At 43.6% G+C, this 19,879-nt stretch overlaps 1 protein-coding gene across 5 annotated transcripts in view; it reads left to right on the top strand.

Annotated features, from left to right (window-relative positions):
* The window catches only part of otofa (otoferlin a), a 436,145-nt gene that overhangs the window by 318,610 nt on the left and 97,656 nt on the right, over positions 1–19,879 (top strand). For all 5 annotated transcript variants that reach the window (XM_087977131.1, XM_087977125.1, XM_087977118.1 and 2 more), the window contains 6 exons: positions 1,064–1,247; positions 5,140–5,260; positions 13,042–13,142; positions 14,218–14,308; positions 17,581–17,697; positions 19,440–19,592. In XM_087977131.1, the coding sequence (XP_087833257.1) occupies positions 1,064–1,247; positions 5,140–5,260; positions 13,042–13,142; positions 14,218–14,308; positions 17,581–17,697; positions 19,440–19,592 (767 nt within the window). The remainder of the gene's footprint in view (positions 1–1,063; positions 1,248–5,139; positions 5,261–13,041; positions 13,143–14,217; positions 14,309–17,580; positions 17,698–19,439; positions 19,593–19,879) is intronic.

Genomic DNA, 19,879 nt, shown 5'->3' with positions numbered 1-19,879 from the left:
GAGATAAATAAGTTCTTGCTGGGCAACAAAGTCTAAAGTTTTTGGATTTTGTGGGGAATGGGGACTTCAAAACAAACCTTGCTGTCAATGTCTGAGTTGTACTCAGTCCTGTTCACCCCTATGCTCACTATCCTATGGTGACTCCTGTTCAAGGAATGCATTGATTTTTAAATTCTCCTTCATGGTTTCAAATCCCTCCACTGTCTTGCACCTCCCTATCTCCATAGCCTCCTCCACCCCCCACAACCCCCCGAAATACCTGTCCCACTCTAATTCCAGTGTCTTGTGAATTTCCAATTATAACTCCTGCATCAATGGTTGTGTGTTCATGTGCTAGGACTAAAGCTCTGGAATTTGCTCCTTACATCATGGAGGTCTATATAATACTGTCCTCCTTTAAGATCTTTCTTAAAACAGTCCTCTTTAGCTAAGCATTTGGTCATCTGAATCTCTCCTTATGTGATTCAGAGTCACAGAGCCACAGAATCATACAGCATGGAAACATTGATCCAAGCAGTGCATGCCCATCATAATCCCAAGCTAAACTACTCCCACCTGCCTCCAAACATTTTCTATTCACTTATCCATCAAAATGTCTTTTAAACCCTGTTTTACTGTTTCTACATGCACCACTTCCTCGGAAGTTCATTTCACACATGGGCCACCCTCTGTGTAAAAAATGTTGCCTCTTATGTCTTTTGTAAACCGCTCTCCTTTCATCTTAAAGATGTGCCCCCGGTCTTGAAAGTCCCCATCTTAGGGAAAAGACAACTACCATGAACTCTATCCATACTCTCATTATTTTGTAAATTTCTATCAGGTCACCTCTCATCTTTCTACACTCTAGTGAAAGAAGTCCCAGCCTATCTGCCTTTCTTTATAACTCAAACTTCCATATCTGGCAACATTCTGGTAAACCTGACTCGGTACAATACCTAATTTCACAATGCATCAATGAACCAGGGGAGCTTTCATTACAGCTAATCGCTATGAGTTATCGTTATCATCTTAAGTTTCCCTTTCATCTGAGGCAAAGAAATATGATCACTCTGCTTCTCTCCAGGTAACTATGGGAACCAAATTGATGGAATAAGCAAGCCAGCTGTTCGCAAGAGAAAAGGGGGAGGGGACACTGACGAGGAGGAGTCCGAACTTCTCCAGAACTCAAGTGAAGATGAAGTCGATGATGATGGCGACCTGGAACCCATCTCCTGCACTCCACCAATGAAACCGGTTATAACTGACAGGTCTGTGCTCTTTATGTAATGAGTCAGTATTCAACTATTTGCTCCAGCACTCATTCACATAGAGAATCTCACAGACCAAATGCTCAGAGTGTTACTCAGATGTGGCTTTCTCTCTCTCCACCACCCTCTGCTGGTGTAATAAAGCTCTGAACAAGCACAACTGAGCAGGATTTGTACTCACTGGCTTCTGAATAGCAACTAAATCTTAATGTTAGAAGAAAGTCAAGATGAGAATTTGACTTCATATTGCTCAATTGTACTGGGTGAGAAATACGACCAGCACAGAATGACTAGCCTTTCAAACCGTGTTCCAGGATTTTACCAAAATACAGTCCACAGTTCTATCTCAAACATTCGCACACTGCTCAGCTTTTTGTAGCTGAAACTATTTATGCAAAATTGAGAATGTCACTGACCTAGGGGCCCTCTTGTGGCTCACTTGCAACATCCCAGGAGGCATGAGTTCACCTGCTCCAGAGGTGTGTAATAACATCTCTGAATAGACTGATAACAAAAATTGGTTAATTTTTTTAAAATGTCACCAATCTATTAAATTATTGATCCAAACATAGAAGTGTTTTTCTATATGACATTTCTCATGATTTGACGTAAGAAACGTTATGGCTGTATCAGTGTAAGAGCAATATAATTTAATTGGATTGAATAAAGGTGTTACATTGGAAGCTTTCCAATACTCTGAGACTTTTCCAGAATCTCTTCCAGAATCTCCAGATTCCTGGAAGATTACAATCAGTGCATCCACCTGTGTCTGCAGCTCCTTCCTTTAATAGCCAGGGGTATATCCCATCAGATCCAGGGCAATTATCAGAATTTAGCCCCGTTTGTTTCTCTAGCAATTTTTCTCCAGTGATATTTATTTTCCTCTGTTTGCCCCTTGATCATTTGAAATGCTACTGATATCATTTTCTGTGAACAAAGTCAGAAGACACACAACACCAGGTTATAGTCTAACTGGTTTATTTGAAAGGACAAGTTTTCAGAGCACTGCTCCTTCATCAGGTGAAGTCATGAAAGCCTGTGATTTCAAATAAACCTGTTGGACTATAACCTGGTGTCATGTGACTTCTGATGCTGCCCACCCCAGTCTAACACCAGCACCTCCACAGCGTGGCATCTTCTGTGAAGGCTGATGCAAAGTATTTATCAGCTCCTCTGCCATTGCCTGGTTCCCCCATTATTATTTCCCCAGCCTCACTCTCTAAATAGCTTGTGTTCATGGTGGCTTCTGTTTTACTTATAAATCTAAATAAGGTCAAATTTTATTTTTTCCCCCTTTGTTTTTTATGCTTTTTATGGTTTTTAAAATTTCCCCAAACCTCAAACTTACTCTTATCTTTGCCACATCCTTTCTTTCAATTTGATGCCATCAGTTAGCTTTCCTGGTTGACTATGGTTGTCTAATCCCCTTCCTCAAATCCTTCTTCCTCCTCTTATTAACATTTACCTGCCTCCCAACATTCAGTAAATATTTGGCTATTTTATTTTATTCTGACCGAAGTGGATAACCTTACAGTGTGCTACGCTGTATTCCACATTCCTGCCCATTCATTCACCTGCAACAATGCAGCCTGTTTTTATTCCTCTGTAGCTTTTCTGTTCCCTCTTCACTGCTTATTTATTTATATAATCAACAAAGTTCAGTAAAATAAGCAATTTCAGAGTTCAACAATACCAACACTGGTGATTCACATCAAAATTAAATTTCAATTAGATGGGGGACAGGCTTTGGGGAGTCAGGTGATGTGTCACTCACCACAGTATTCCTAGCTTCTGACCTGTTCTTGTAGCCACTGTGTTTATGTGCTGAATCCAGTTGAGCTTCTGATCAGTGATAACTCTCAAGATATTGACAGTGTGGGATGCAATGATGACAACACCAGTGAATGCTAAGGGGTGGTGGTTAGATTGTCCCTTATTGATGATGTTGAGAGTGTGTTGCTGGAAAAGCACAGCAGGTCAGGCAGCATCCGAGGAGCAGGGGAATCGATGTTTTGAGCAAAAGGCCTTCATCAGGAATAAGGCTGTGAGTCGAGGGGGTGGAGAGATAAATGGGAGGGGGGTGGGGCTGGGGAGAAGGTAGCTGAGCATGCGATAGGTTGGTGGAGGTGGGGGTAATGGTGAAAGCGTGAGAGAGGAGTGTGGAGTGGATAGATGGGAAGGAATATGGACAGGTAAGACAGTTCAAGAGGACTGACCTCCAACAACCACGACCATCTTCCATGTCAGGTATGACTCCAACCACTGGAGAGTTTGCCCCCAGATTCCCATTGATTCCAGTTTTGCGTGGGCTCCTAGATGTACACTTGGTCAAATGCAGCCTTGATGCCAAGGGCTGTCCCTCTCCCCTCCCCTCTGGAATCCAGCTCTTTTGTCCATGTTTGAACCAAGGCTGTAATGAGGTCAGAAGTTGAGGGGCCCTGGCAGAACCCAAACTGGGCGTCACTTAGCAGGTTATTGCTGAGCAGGTGCTGCTTGATAGCACGGTTGCTGACCCCTTCCATCGCTTTACTGACGATCAAGAGCAGAATGATGAGACGGTAATTGGCCGGGTTGGGTTTGTCCTGCTTTTTTTTATGTAAAAACATAGTTTGGACAATTTTTCACATTGGCGGGTAGATGCCAGTGTTGTAACTGCACTGGAACAGCTTGACTAGGGGAGCTGTAAGTTCTGGAGCACAAATCTTCAATACTATTGCCGGAATGTTGTATTTACCTTCCTAACTGCCAACTGAACCACCTGTTAACTTTAAGAGAATCCTGAACTAGGACTCCCAAGTCCTTTTGAGCCTCAGATTTCTTCCCCCATTTAGAAAGTAGACTATTAATTTTCTCTGTTCTTCCTACCAAAGTGCATAACCTTGCACTTTCCCACGTTGTATTCCATCTGTCACTTCTTTGCCCACTCTCCCAGCCTGGCCAAGTCCTTCTGCAGCCTCCTCACTTCCTCAACACTACCTGACCCTCCATCTATCTCTGTGTTATCTTCAAACCTACAAACAATGGTTTCAGTCCCTTCACCCAGATCATTATTGTGAATATTGTGATCCTCTGAGGAACTCTACTCCCAAGCAGCCATTATGAGAATGATCCCTTTATCCCCACTCTCTGCCTTCTGCCAGTCAGCCAATCCTCTCTCCATACCAGTACCTTGTCCCTTACACCATGGGCTTTTACCTTATTTCACAGCCTCCTGTGTAGCACCTTGTCAAATCTGGACCTGTAGCACCTGGAAATCTGAATCGATCACATAAAGAAATAGACATACTCATGATGCCATCACTGTATCATGGCATGTATAAAGCTTTCCATCTCCATCATGTTGAGTTCTGTCCTCTTGCAGCCTGGCACGTTGAGGGGAACATACCACAGTACATCTGAATCATTCAGCTTGAGCCCAGCCATGCAAGTGCCTGTGATTGAAATGAACAAATGTAGCTATCAGACTGTGTAATAACAGTTTGTTGCATTCTTCATTACTGCATGATCTGTGTCTTGTCCTTGTGTTATGAGCCACCTTCAGTGTGACAGCATGACAGTAACAGAACATCAGAATATTATATCATTCTCACATCATAGTGGTACATTATTTCATGGAGCCATGCCGTTATGGTGCCAATCAGACAGCAACCAATACAGGGCACAATACTGGAGATACTGAGGGTACAATGCCGCTTGTCCAAGTCAGTTATTTTTAATACGAAATAAAATGGTTCAGCCTGTGGAAGTAAACCTGCTCTAAGCACAGTGAATAATATTGCTGAAGATGTGAATGATGGTATTAGTTTTGTGTAATTTTTCAATTGTGAATGCTGCAGAAGAAAGCAGTATCCATTATAGTAAAGATCTGTTGATTTGACTTCTTTATTTTCAGAAACTACTTTCACTTGCCATACTTTGAAAAGAAGCCATGCACCTACATCAAAAGCTGGTGGCAAGACCAGCGAAGACGTCTCTACAATGCAAACATCATGGACAAAATTGCAGACAAGCTGGTTAGCGTTCCAGTATCATTTTGTTTTCTCCTCAGGAGCTTGATCTGAAAACAGTCGCACACGGTCTGGTATTTGCCAGATGAGTGATCCAGTAATTGGTTGTGGTTTATGACCTAATTCACAGATAGTGAGGCAAATGACATCTTTCTGTGCCATATATCATTCTGATCCACTGTTCATCAAAATATTTGTAGGGTGAAATGTTTAAAAATACTGCTGGCAAAAGATGAAGATGGAGCATGGTGCCAACTACTTTATGTACAAAGAGTGGACCTGATTCGTTTGATAATAGGCCATCTCAGTTTTTAATCTCATTGACTCAGAGACAGTTACAGCACACACGGAGGCTATTTGGCCCATAGTGTCCATACCAAGTAACAAAGATCTGGTTACACTAATCTCATTTTCTGCTGTTGGCCCACAGCCCTGGAGATCATGGCAGTGTGTGAAAATCTAAATTCTGCTTGAATGCTGCAGGAGTTTGAGTCTCCTCCATCCTATGGGTGAAAACATTTTCTCCTCCACTCTGCTTTTAGCCTTCTACCCCATACTAATCTATGACCACAATTATTAACCCCTCTACTAACAGAGAAAATGCTGCCTTACCCACCCTATCTCTACCTACATAACCTTATACATGTCTATAAGGTCCCATCGCAACCTTCACTGCTTCACTTGCAGCCTTTCCAATCTTTCCTCAGAGCTCAAAATTTCAGGCCAGGCAGTAATCCTGGTGAATCTCCTCTCCACCCCCTCCAGTGCAATCACATCCTTCCTACAGTGTGGTGACTGGAACTGTCATAGTAATCCATTCATCACCTAACCATAGCTTTATACAATTCCAGCATAATCTCCTGCCTTTGGTATTCTGTGCCTCAACTATTAAAGGCAGGTACCCATTATCCCATCTTAGCTACTTTATCTATCTGCTCAGCTACCTTCAGAGATCCACAGGAAATCACAGCAATGTTCCTCTGATCTTCAGTACTATCCAAGGACCTACCATTTATTGTGTATTCCCTTTCCTTGTTAGTCCTCCTCATGTGCACTTTTCCATGTTGAATTCCATTTGCATTAATCTGCCCACCTAATCAATCCATCAATATCCTCCTGCAGTTTCTAACTATCCTCCTCATCATTTACCATCTGGCCTATTTTTGTGTCATCCACAAACTTTTTGTACATAGCCCCAAGTTTACATCCAAATCATTAACGTACATCACAAACAGCAAGGGCCCCAGTTCCAAACTCTCCAGAATCCTGCAGGCTTCCAGTCAGAGAAACCTTACTTTAATATCACCCTCTGTTTCCTGCCTCTCAGTCAGTTTTGGATCCACAATGTCACTTTGTCTTAGTCCCATGGGCTCTTCCTTCCATGAGCATTCTGCCTTTAGGGATCTAATCAAACGCCTTGCTAAAGTGCACCGAGATCACTTCAAATGTATTACCCTTGTCAACAATTCTGGTTACATAGAGGTGTACAGCATAGGAACAGACCTTTTAGGCCAACTCATCAATTCTTCAAAAAAATTCAATCAAATTTGTCAAACACAGCTTTACCTTAACAAATCTATGTTAACTATCTCTGATTGTCTCTCCAAGTGCAGGTATATTCTGTCCCTCAGAATTCTTTCCAATAATTTCCCCACCACTGAGGTTAGACTGACTGGCCTATAGCTTCTTGGTCTAACACTTGCTACTTTTTTTAATAAGGAGATGACGTTAGCAGTCCTCCAGGCCAGCAGATTTCTCCACTCCACTGCTAAACCAGCCAGTACATCCTCTCTTTCTCTCTCTCTCTCTTTCTCTTTTTCTCTCTCTGTTTTTCTTTCTCTTTTCTCTCTCCTACGCTCTGTTACCCTCTTTCTCTCTCTTTTCTCTGTCTTTCTCATTCTCTCTCTTTCTCAGTCTCTCTCACTCTCCTTCTCTCTTCTGTGGTGCATAAGGAATCTAGTCTTTCCCTACATATTGTCTTGCTCTTTACTTACTTACAACTCCTTTCAGTTTTCCGTTAATGCTACGTGCCAATATTTTCTCATGCACTTTCTTAGCTTCTCTAATTTCCTTTTTAAGATCCTTCCTGCACTATTTATGCTCCTTTAGGGACACTCTCATATTGAGTCCTCAATATCTTCCACAAGCTTTTCTTTTTTTTCTTAAACTTAACCTTTATATCCCTCAATATTCGGGGTTATCCAGTCTTGGTCCCACACTTTGCCTTTAAAGGAACATATAGACTTTGTACTCTCCTTCCTCGAGTGCCTCCTACTGACCTGACACAGTTTTATCTGCAAATAGCTGCTTCCAGTTCATATGGGCCAAATCTTGTCTTATCTTAGAAAAATTAGTCTTTCCCCAGTTTAGAACATTTATTCCTGGCCTCCTCTTATCCTTACTCGAATTATCCTTCTAACTGAGTGATGGTTACTATCTCCAAAATGCTCCCGTACTGATATATGTTTCATCTGCTGAGGCCCCTTTTGGAATATCAGCCCCAGCACAAATTGGATAAAGTGTTCTCCTGGATGTAATTGAGGAAGTCTGTTCACTCCCTATCTTGCAGACTAAAACAATCCCAGCTGAGATTGTATCATCAAAATCCTTGAACATTACTGCCTTATTATTCTTACAATTCTCTGAAGTTTGATGACATGTTTTTCCTCTATCTCTCTCTCTCTCTCTCTTCCTCTCTGTTTGTTTGGGGACCTATAATACACATAAACAGTGTGCTTGCTCCTTTGTGTCTTATTTACCTTCCCATACGGCATCTTTTAGCGATCCTTCCAAAGTAGCATCCCTTCTCATTACTGTTTTGGCAATTCCGCCTCTTCTATTTCCCTCTATGTTTCATCTGAATACTCCATAATCATATTCCTCAAGCTCCATATTCCATCCAGCCTTCTAAACTCACTTTCTAATCTCGGTGATGGTTTCCTCGGCTTTCCAATAGAACGTACCAGTCTTTCAACTTTTAACTCCAGCTCACCTTCCCTCCCCTTGACCATTTCCCCTGCCAATCTAGTTTAAAAGTACCCCACCAGCATTAGCAAACCTCCCTGCAATGATGTTGTTCCTGTTCAGATGTCCAATTTGAACAGATCCTTGCTGCCCCAGAAATGGTCCTGGTGCCTCAGGAATCTAAAGGCTCTCCCTCTTGCACCAAAGCTGCAGCCACTATGCCGTTGAACTGTTCCCATCCTCACTACTGCATATCTTCAGGAATTATCTGGAGATTGCTAACTTTTGAAGTCTTTCCTGCCTAACTCCCTGAAGTCTGGTTGCAGGATCTCATTTCTCTTTCTGCCTTCATCATTGGTACCAACATGGACCACAATCTGTGGCTATTCACCCTCCCCATTCAGAATGCCCTGCTGTCATGTCATGACATTCTTGACCTTGGCACTGCCAGGCAACAAACAATCCTGGAGTCACATCAATAGCCACAAAAACTCCTGCCTACTGCCCTCACTAACAAATCCCCTACCACCAATGGCCATTCACATTTCTTCCTCCCCATGTGAACCACCCACAATGCTCTGGCTCTGCCAGGGAACAGTCACTCTCACCATTTTCAAAAACTGAGAAATGATTTACAAGGAAGATACACTCAGGAGAATTCCTTTAATCCCTGCCTGGTACCCTCCGTCTAGTTGGACTATAACCTGGTGCTGTGTGACTTCTGACTTTGTTCATCCCAGTCCAACTCCGGCACCTCCACATCATGACTCTCTGCATACTGTAATTTTTTGCTTTCATTTGCATTTTTATTTGAGAAAAATAAGTGAATGGTAGATATAGCCAGTGACAACACCATGTGTATTACCTCAGGTGTAATCAAATCACTCCTGCAGCATGTGTGCACTGAGAGTTTTGGCTGGCTGTAGCGATTTGGAACATGCAGTTTCTGCTTTGAAGCCACGACAAAGGCAATTATAGTTTTGGAAAGCAGTTTACTCTGAGGGTTTGTTGTACCATAAAGGAGTTTGAGTGTTGGACATTTGTTGTTCCGATACTCAGGATAAATACAAAATAGTTTTAATGAGCTTGTTCAGAAGTGTAATGACACACCTGTACAGTAGATGGGACTTGAATCAGGACCTACTTCCCCAAAGGTAGGTGTACTACCACTGCACTGCAAGACCCTATATCCGATGTATCCGACATATACCTCATAGTGTTCGGACTGCAGTTTGTTCTCCCAAGGTCCCCAGTGCCCAGGTGTGGATTTCAGCCTTTGCTGGTCATCACAGACTGCCTGCCTTCGCATAGTGCCTCGTGTAAAAACAATGACTGCAGATGCTGGAAACCAGAGTCTCGATCAGAGTGGTGCTGGAAACGCACAGCAGTTCAGGCAGCATCCGAGGAGCAGGAAGATCGACGTTTCAGGCAAAAGCCCTTCATCAGGAATACATAGTGCCTAGTGGCCAAACAAAGAACAACATTTAATGAATTTCCACTGAATATGTTTAATGTAAGGTACTAAAAGACGAAAAAAAGAAGGTAATTCTGCTATAAGGTGCGAATTTGCTGTACTGTGATTGATGAATTGGGGACACTGTTTCTAAAGCACAAACCTTTAAGCCGTGTGTTGGCTGTGACATGATTACATCACCACCACTTTCAGCACTGTTTCTAAAGCACCGTTTTTCTATCATGTGGGGTTGCACAAGAATGCAACAGTCACGTTATAGAAGAACTACCTGTAGATAAAATAGGGAAATAGCAAGTTAATTTTAAAGGAATAATATAATATTTTCAAGTAAGCTGATGACACAAATCAGGTCGGATTGAGAATAGTCAGTAGGGTGTAAAGCAGATTTTAAGGAGATTTCGACAGGTTGATATCTGGTAAATACATTGAAATAAAAAAACGAAAACACTGTGGATGTTGAAAATCAGAAACAAAAACAGAAACTGCTGGAAAAGCTCAGCACGTCTGGCAGCATCTGTGGAGAGAAATCAGAGTTAATGTTTCAGGTTGAGTGACCCTGCCTCAGTCGAGTAAGGGTAAGTGTTAGTTATCCACTTCAGTCAGACAACCAGAATGGTGGAGTATTATTTTAATAGTGATAAACTGGGAAAGGCTGATGTACAAAAGGAGCTGAGTCACCAGTCCCTGAAAGCAAAGTTAAAAATCACACAACACCAGGTTATAGTCCAACAGGTTTAATTGGAAGCACTAGCTTTCAGAGCAACGCTCCTTCATCAGGTGTTTGTGGAGTATAAGATCATAAGCCTTTGTGTGAGTTTTAACTTTGTACTCCCCAGTCTAACACCAGTATCTCCAAACCAGGTGCAACACCCAGCTGGAGGATCAATGTTATATTGGCCTTCCTTCCCAATTTCAAGCTGGTTCTGCAGCTCAGTGCTACACTGTGGGTTTACTGCACCTTTCATTAGAATGCCGCTGTCACTGTGCACACAAGATCCTTCTCACAGGGCTCCTTGCTTTCTCCCTCATCGCTCACGGTGGAATGCTCATGGTCATGCCTTTTTACACATTTTCCTCTCAGTCAGAACTTACTGATGATCTGCCTTTTAGCACTGACACTAATCTAGTCAGCTGTCATGGTTGCCAGCAGAGCTCCGTCTAGGGGTTGGGCATATTGGGATGGTACCATGCCATGTTGATCTCTGACCTGTCTATGTGCCAGCAGTGTACCCAGCAAACACATTGCACATGCTTCGACCAAATGCCGTATCTCAAAGCCAAGAGGAAAGTGAGGACTGCAGATGCTGGAGATCAGGGTCGAAAAGTGTGGCACTGGAAAAGCACAGCAGCTCAGGCAGCATCCGAGAAGCAGGAATGAAGGGCTTATGCCCGGAACATCGCCTCTCCTGCTCCTTGGATGCTGCCTGACCTGCTGTGCTTTTCCAGTGTCTCAAAGTCTAGTCAGGTCAAGGGACACAGCTTTCAGTTGTGGGGTCCTGGAACAGTAAGTCAGTGGCAACATCTGCTATCAGTCCAGGGCCTTGGACACAGTCAGTTAGGTCACTTGGGACATCAGGGCCTGGCGTCCATCTTGTTACCGTCTGGAGAATGGGCTGTGGTCAGTCCTGCAATCCCAGTGTAACCAGTCCAGGGAGCAATGGTAAATCTGTTGGGGAGCTGAACAGAGATCAGTTAGATGCATGCTTGAAGCTAACACTAGGAGGTCAAAAAAAAATCTGCAGTGAGCAGAATGACCAAATTAGTGTCAACTGACATTTACAATCAGTGAATCCCACACTGGGCTGACTGGCAGGTGAGGCCTACAGTGGGCAGACTGGGAAAAGAAGCCAATCTGAAGGGTATTCACCAATGGCTGTCCTCCTGCTCTTCACAAAGTTCTCCCCAAATTTCCTACAAGATTTTTGTTAAAAGATGACAGTAATGCCTTTAGACTGAGGCCACAGTTACTGCAGCCTTGCACATTACCATGTAGGTAATGTGCTTGGAGACACCATGAATGTCACAGGAAGATGAAACATACACACCATAACCACACCACACCATACACACCATAACCACACCACACCATAACCACACCACACCATACACACCATAACCACACCACACCATACACACCATAACCACACCACACCATAACCACACCACACCATAACCACACCACACCATACACACCATAACCACACCACACCATAACCACACCACACCATACACACCATAACCACACCACACCATACACACCATAACCGAGATTTTCATGCTTCCAAAGTTTTCAGAATGTGAGATTTAAAAGTGACAGTAGAAACCAAATTCCACCCCCCTGCCCCATACACACAGAGACACACACATGTACACACAGACACATAGACACAGACAGACACACAGACACAGACACACACACACATTTTGAAAGGTCACATTAAATGCCCAACTCGCAAACTCCATGCTCCCAAACTCATAATCCCCCTCACACCTCACCTCCAATCCTGCACAATCCTCCATGTCAATTCAATGCCCTACTCATCCCCGATGGCTCCACATACCATCCTGTGCTAACTCCTGCCACTTCTCTGTCAAAGTACACATTCCATATGGAATCGATGAACCATACAGTAAAGGTGATACTGCTTTAAAAACACCCACTTATAATCACCTTTCAGAAACAGCTGTTGCTCCAATTCAGAAAATGTCAACAAAGCAGATCTCCAAAGTATCAATCACAGAAGCTGGAAGCACATGACATCGCTTTCTACTAAAACAAAGAACAGCGGATCCAGGAAATCTGAAACAAAAACAGAATTTTCTGGAGAAACTCACCAGGTCTGGCAGCAGAGTTAATGTTTTGGGTCCTGTTTTGATGAAGGATCACTCGACCCAGAATGTTGATTGCATTTTCTTTCCACAGATGTTGCTAGACTTGCTGAGTTTCTCAACAGTTTTTACATTTCCTAATTAACCTGTGCAGTGATGTTATTATAAAGCCCTGGAGTAGGTGGATATTAAACCTAAGCTAAAAAAAAATTCCCAACTCCAATGACCCATCCCAAAGACAAACATCTGCCCCATTGTATTCCCATATAATTAAAGTTATATCCAGTATAGGTGTCGTAAAAGAATGCCATCTAGCCACCCCAGTTTTGTGTGGTGTTTTTTCAAGGGTAATTGATACATTAAAACATTCTTAAGAATTGTTTCAACCATGAAGTTGTTCCTATATAAGAGTTGGTCACCAGTGAAGTGTTATATTCTGATAGAGTTAGCACTGTACTGCTTGTCTTGTTCTCTGTTACTGCTGCTGTATTAATTAATATACTCCAATTCCTGCCAATAGGAGGAAGGCCTCAATGATGTTCAGGAGATCCTGAAGACCGAGAAACCCCACCCAGAGCGTCGGCTCCGAGGTGTCCTGGAGGAATTGAGCAGTGGCTGCACGTGGGTACAGATGGAGATGAATAAGAACATAAGGAATAGTAGCAGGAGCAGACGATGTCGTCCCTGAAGCCTGCTTCGCCATTCAGTCAGATCAGGGCTGCTCTTTGTGTACACTCTGCTTCCCTTATCCGCCCGCTCACCATAATTCTCAATTCCTTTACTGTTCAAGATCTATCAATGTTTGCCTTAAAAACTTTAATGGGGAAGCCTCAACTGCATCACTGAGCAGGGAATTCCACATATTCACAATCCTCTGGGTGAACAAGTTCCTTCTTAATTCAGTCCTAAACCTGCTTCCCCTTACTTTGATGTCCCCGGTGTTACTTCTACACACTACAGACTAGTTTAATAAACAATAATATTCATTGCTATAAAGATAGCTTTGCCTCTATGTCAATTTGGTCTGTCTACCAATTCTGAATTCTTCTAAGATTTATCAGCAATAACAAAACTACCTGGTAAAATATTGAAGGATGGTTTTAGCAGTTTAATTTTGAAAATCTTTCAACCGCCATCTGAAATAAGCAACATACTGTAATGCCTGTTCCAATTATAATTTAATTGCTCTTTGTTCCAATTATAATTTAAATTCTGTTTTATTTTTCAGCATTGTCTATGTTCATCCCAGGGTTATATTGTATTGAAAAGTCAGTATTCCTCATTATCCATACACCCATACTACAGCCTTCCTTCATGTTAATCTGACTCAGCTGGTGGGGACTTGGGTTTAGGTCAAGATCAGCATCAAGGGGTCAGTGCATTGTCACAGGTTTTGACCTTCTCTTGAAGTGTTAACCTGAGGTCAGGCCTCCTTGCTGCTGATGAATCCAGCAGACCCCATGCCCCTGTTGGAGGGAGAGTGAGCAGTTTTCTTTATATCCTGTGTAATACCTTCCTCCAGGAGGTTAATGCTGTTTATGGAATCATGAAGTGTTTTGAGGCACTGCTGATGCCTGATACTGTGTATTATAAATGAGATTGACAGTGGATAATGTAACTTCATTGTTTATTGTTCATCCAAGCCACTTGAAGAGAGATCCACTCTGTCTCTGAACATTTTCTGTTCTCCCTATAGCCGTTTTGTGTCACTGGCAAATAAGGATCAGAGTGCAGCAGGAAAGACAAAACTGGACAGGGAGAGGCTTAAATCCTGCATCAGAGAAATGGTATGTTCAATGTGCCTAATGTATTACTAACCATTTATAACAAGATACCTTAATGGGAAACTAAAGACATATATATTTTTTTTAAAAAAGATTGCTTGAGATCCCCACGCAGTTTAATTAGATAATTCTGTTCAGAAACAGGGTCAGACTCAAGACCTGAATGCTCCGAATTTGTAGCTTGGGAAACAAGACCAAGATTCTGTCAAGATGTCACAACTCCAACACATTAATCTTTTCATGGTTCTGACCAGTTCTGCATCTGCAGTGTTTGTTAACGTTATTCTGAGATTTTTAACTGACGAAAGCTTGTGACTTCAAGTAAACCTGTTGGACTATAACCTGGTGTTGTGTGACTTCTGAGGTTTTCAGCACTTAGGTTTTTATGTTCACTTTATTCCGATTCTCACCTGAAACCAGCTGATTAAATGTAGCTGGGGCCAACTCATGCATTGTGAGAAATCCTGTGAATGTCTGTGATTTGCTGCTGATTTGTGGAACAGGCTTGGCTGACACAGTGGCTCAGTGGTTAGCACTGCAGCCTCACAGCACCAGAGACCCCGGTTCAATCCCAGCCTCGGCGACTCTCTGTGTGGAGTTTGCACTTCCTCCCAGTGTCTGTATGGGTTTCCTCCGGGTGCTCCAGTTTCCTCCAACAGTCCAAAGATGCGCAGGTCAGGTGGATTGGCCATGCTAAATTGCTAGGAGAAAGTGAGTGCTGGAGATCAGAGCTGAAAAATGTGTTGCTGGAAAAGCGCAGCAGGTCAAGCAGCATCCAAGGAGCAGGAGAATCGACGTTTCGGGCATAAGCCCTTCTTCAGGAATGAGGAAGATGTGCCAAGCAGGCTAAGATAAAAGGTAGGGAGGAGGGACTTGGGGGAGAGGCGTTGGGAATACGAGAGGTGGAAGGAGGTTAAGGTGAGGGTGATAGGCCGGAGAGGGGGTGGGGGCGGAGAGGTCGGGAAGAAGATTGCAGGTCAAGAAGGCGGTGCGGAGTCCGAGGGTTGGGACTGAGATAAGGTGGGGGGAGGGGAAATGAGGAAGCTGGAGAAATCTGCATTCATCCCTTGTGTTTGGAGGGTTCCTAGGCGGAAGATGAGGTGCTCTTCCTCCAGGCGTTGTGTTGCCATGGTCTGGCGATGGAGGAGGCCAGTCCATCTTCCACAGCTACACTGGCCCCACCCCCCACCTTTCCCTCCGCAACATCGATGACTGTATTGGCGCTACCTCGTGCTCCCACGAGGAGGTTGAACAGTTCATCCACTTTACTAACACCTTCCACCCCGACCTCAAATTTACCTGGACCGTCTCAGACTCCTCCTTCCCCTTCCTAGACCTCTCCATTTCTATCTCGGGCGACCGACTCAACACAGACATTTACTATAAACCGACCGACTCCCACAGCTACCTAGATTACACCTCCTCCCACACTGCCCCCTGTAAAAACGCCATCCCATATTCCCAATTCCTTTGCCTCCGCCGCATCTGCTCCCAGGAGGACCAATTCCACTACCGAATAAGCCAAATGGCCTCCTCCTTCAAAGACCGCAATTTCCCCTCCGACGTGGTCGACGATGCTCTCCACCACATCTCCTCCACGTCCCGCTCCTCCGCCCTTGAACCCCACCTCTCCAACCACCACCAGGACAGAACCAGACTGGACCTCACCAACCACCCCACCAACCTCCAGATACATCGTATCATCCTCCGTCATTTCCGCCACCTCCAAACAGTTCCCACCACCAAGGATATATTTCACGCCCCTCCCCCATCAGCATTTCGGAAAGACCACTCCCTCCGCGACTGCCTCGTCAGGTCCGCACCCCACACCAACCCAGCCTCTACTCCCGGCACCTTCCCCTGCAACCGCAAGAAATGCAAAACTTGCACCCACACCTCCCCCCTCACTTCCCTCCAAGGCCCCAAGGGATCCTTCCATATCTGTCACAAATTCACTTGCACCTCCACACACATCATTTACTGTATCCGCTGCACCCGATGTGGCCTCCTCTACATTGGGGAGACAGGCCGCCTACTTGTGGAACATTTCAGAGAACACCTCTGGGACACCTGCATCAACCAACCCAACTGCCCCGTGGCTGAACACTTTAACTCCCCCTCCCACTCTGCCAAGGACATGCAGGTCCTTGGCCTCCTCCATCGCCAGACCATGGCAACACGACGCCTGGAGGAAGAGCGCCTCATCTTCCGCCTAGGAACCCTCCAACCACAAGGGATGAATGCAGATTTCTCCAGCTTCCTCATTTCCCCTCCCCCCACCTTATCTCAGTCCCAACCCTTGAACTCAGCACTGCCTTCTTGACCTGCAATCTTCTTCCCGACCTCTCCGCCCCCACGCCCTCTCCGGCCTATCACCCTCACCTTAACCTCCTTCCACCTATCGCATTCCCAATGCTCCTCCCCCAAGTCCCTCCTCCCTACCTTTTATCTTAGCCTGCTGGACACACTTTCCTCATTCCTGAAGAAAGGCTTATGCCCGAAACGTCGATTCTCCTGCTCCTCGGATGCTGCCTGGCCTGCTGCGCTTTTCCAGCAACACATTTTTCATGCTAAATTGCCCATAGTGTTATGGTGCGTTAGTCAGAGGGAACTGGGTCTGGGTGTGTTACTCTTCTGAGGGTCGGTATGGACTTGTTGAGCCGAAGGACTTGTTTCTACACTGTAGGTAATCTAATCTAATCTGTTTTTATAATCCAAATACACCAATTTTGCAGAGTCACTTCTTAAGGCAGTTGCTGAGTGTATCGAAGCAAAGCAAATCATTTGTGATAAAAATCATAATGTTATCTGCAGTCAATAAATTTAGCATTTATGATTTTTCTTCGTATCTCCAACTGACTATTGTGCCCGGCCCCATGTTGCAGTTTGAAATCATTTAAAATTTCGCTGTCCATTCTCTGATAAAATTCACATCAGACACGAAGTCAGACGGCAGTATCACTTACAATTAGCTTCTAGAAAGTGCCATTTCCACCAAGTCTATTTTTCGCATTTCTTCAGAGAAGCCGGTTAAATTGTACCGCAGATGCTTTGTCAAATAAGTAATACTGCTATTCATGAATAAGAATGGTTAATAGCTATCACTGTGGAAATATTTCCCTGAAATTTTGAAAGTTTATATCCAGGGACAGGAATAAAAGTAAGAAACAATATGGAATTGAAATGATTAAACTTCTTTCTGGAGACAAAATAACGTTAAGAAAAGGTCTCTTGCAATCTTTATGCTAAATGGCTGTATATCCATTAAACTACAGGAGAACATGGCACAGCAAGCAAAGACCACGAGAACCCAGGTAAAGAAGACCACACTGAAGGACAAACTTAAACAGGTCCATGTGTTTCTTCATAAACTCCGCTTTATGGCTGAGGAGGTAAGAGATTTACCTACAAACGTGATGTACAAAATATTAATTACTTTGCATGGACTATGTAGCAATACAATTGAATTGCATTTAGAACATAGAACATTACAGCGCAGAACAGGCCCTTCGGCCCTCAATGTTACGCCAACCTGTCATACTAATCTGAAGCCCATCTAACTTACACTATTCCACTTACATCCATATGCTTGTCCAATGACAACTTAAATGTACTTAAAGTTGGTGAATCTACTACCGTTGCAGGAAAAGCATTCCATACCCTTACTACTCTCTGAGTAAAGAAACTACCTCTGACATCTGTCCTTTATCCATCACCTCACAATTTAAAGCTATACCCCCTCGTGCTTGCCATCCCCATTCTTGGAAAAAGGCTCTCCCTGTCCCCCCTATCTAACACTTGATTATCTTATATGTCTCTATTAAGTCACCTCTCAACCTTCTTCTCTCCAACAAAAACAGCCTCAAGTCCCTCAGCCTTTCCTCGTAAGACCTTCCCTCCGTACCACGCAACATCCTAGTAAATCTCCTTTGCACCCTTTCCAAAGCTTCCACATCCTTCTTGTAATATGGTGACCAGAACTGTACACAATACTCCAAGTGCGGCCGCACTAGAGTTTTGTACAGCTGTAGCATAACCTCATGGTTCCAGAACTCGATCTCTCTATTAATAAAAGCTAAAACACTGTATGCCTTCTTAACAACCCTGTCGACCTGAGTGGCAACTTTCAAGGATCTGTGTACCTGGACACCGAGATCTCTCTGCTGATCTACACTACCAAGAATCTTACCATTAGCCCAGTACTTTGCATTCCGGTTACTCTGACCAAAGTGAATCACCTCACACTTGTCCGCATTAAACTCCATTTGCCACCTCTCAGCCCAGCTCTGCAGCTTATCTATGTCTCTCTGTAACCTACAACATCCTTCATCACTATCCACAACTCCACCAACCTTAGTGTCGTCTGCAAATTTACTAACCCACCCTTCTACGCCCTCATCCAGGTCATTTATAAAAATGACAAACAGCAATGGACCCAACACCAACCCTTGCGTTACACCGCTAGTAAGTGGACTCCAGGATGAACATTTCCCATCAACCACCACCCTCTGTCTTCTTTCAGCAAGCCAATTACTGATCCAAACTGCTACATCTCCCACAATCCCATTCCTCCGCATTTCGTACAATAGCCTATTATGGGGAACCTTATCGAACACCTTGCTGAAATCCATATACACCACATCAATCGGTTTACTCTCATCTACCTGTTTGGTCAAAAGTTAATTCTGAATAATTTTGTTAAAGAATAACTAGAGAAAATAAGTGTAAAAATAAGATTTTCAGAGTTTTTCAGTATTTCCTGTTTTATTTTTGAATTTCCAGAATCTGTAGAGTTTCACCTTTGTAGTATTTAAGTATCTCTGCTCATTTCAGGTAACTCGCTATTCTCTCCTCTCAGGGGCGAACTTACCATTCTCCTTTCACTGATGTATTTGCAGAATAATTCATAGTCTCTCTCATACATCCTCGCTGCACTCCATCTTCTCTTCACCCGTCCTTATTTTCTCCTAAACCAATGTTTGTATTTTACAGATTATAACAGTGGGCCCCCTTCTTCAATTTTCAATTTGTTTTGAATACACTGGCGCAGGCGTCCTAACCCTCACCCCTCCATCATTATTTTAGAAGTAGCTTCTTTCAATGCCTTTACTAATCCAGTGAATTGATTTTGCAGCCTCAGCACAGCATCCCTGAAATATTCATCTGGATGATGAGCAACAACAAACGGATTGCATATGCTCGAATTCCATCCAAGGATATTCTTTATTCCATAGTGGATGAAGAAACAGGCAAAGACTGTGGCAAAGTTAAGACTGTCTTTCTCAAGGTAATGTCATCCCACTTGGAGACTCTAAACAGCTGCTATTCTAAAGCAAGGATTATCGGGAGGATTCAAATTCCTGGAGCCCAAAGAGTTAATGTTCTTTAGAAACAGGAAGCCCACCTGGGAGATTTTGACCAATAATAAAAAGGATTAGCCCCCATTCCCATTCTATTACCAACATTGATCTAAGTTTGCAGAGGCTTAAGGGGTTCCGTTTGATGGTTGGAGTGAGCCCAAGGGGAACATGAGCTCTGATTTCCCTTGTAGAGCCTGGAGGAGCACTCAGCGCA

This window comes from Chiloscyllium plagiosum, unplaced genomic scaffold (genome assembly GCF_037043375.1).
Source record: "Chiloscyllium plagiosum isolate Xiang-an unplaced genomic scaffold, Cpla_swu_hap1 HiC_scaffold_3, whole genome shotgun sequence".
Taxonomy (NCBI): domain Eukaryota; kingdom Metazoa; phylum Chordata; class Chondrichthyes; order Orectolobiformes; family Hemiscylliidae; genus Chiloscyllium; species Chiloscyllium plagiosum.
This window is presented reverse-complemented; position numbering and strand designations above follow the sequence as displayed.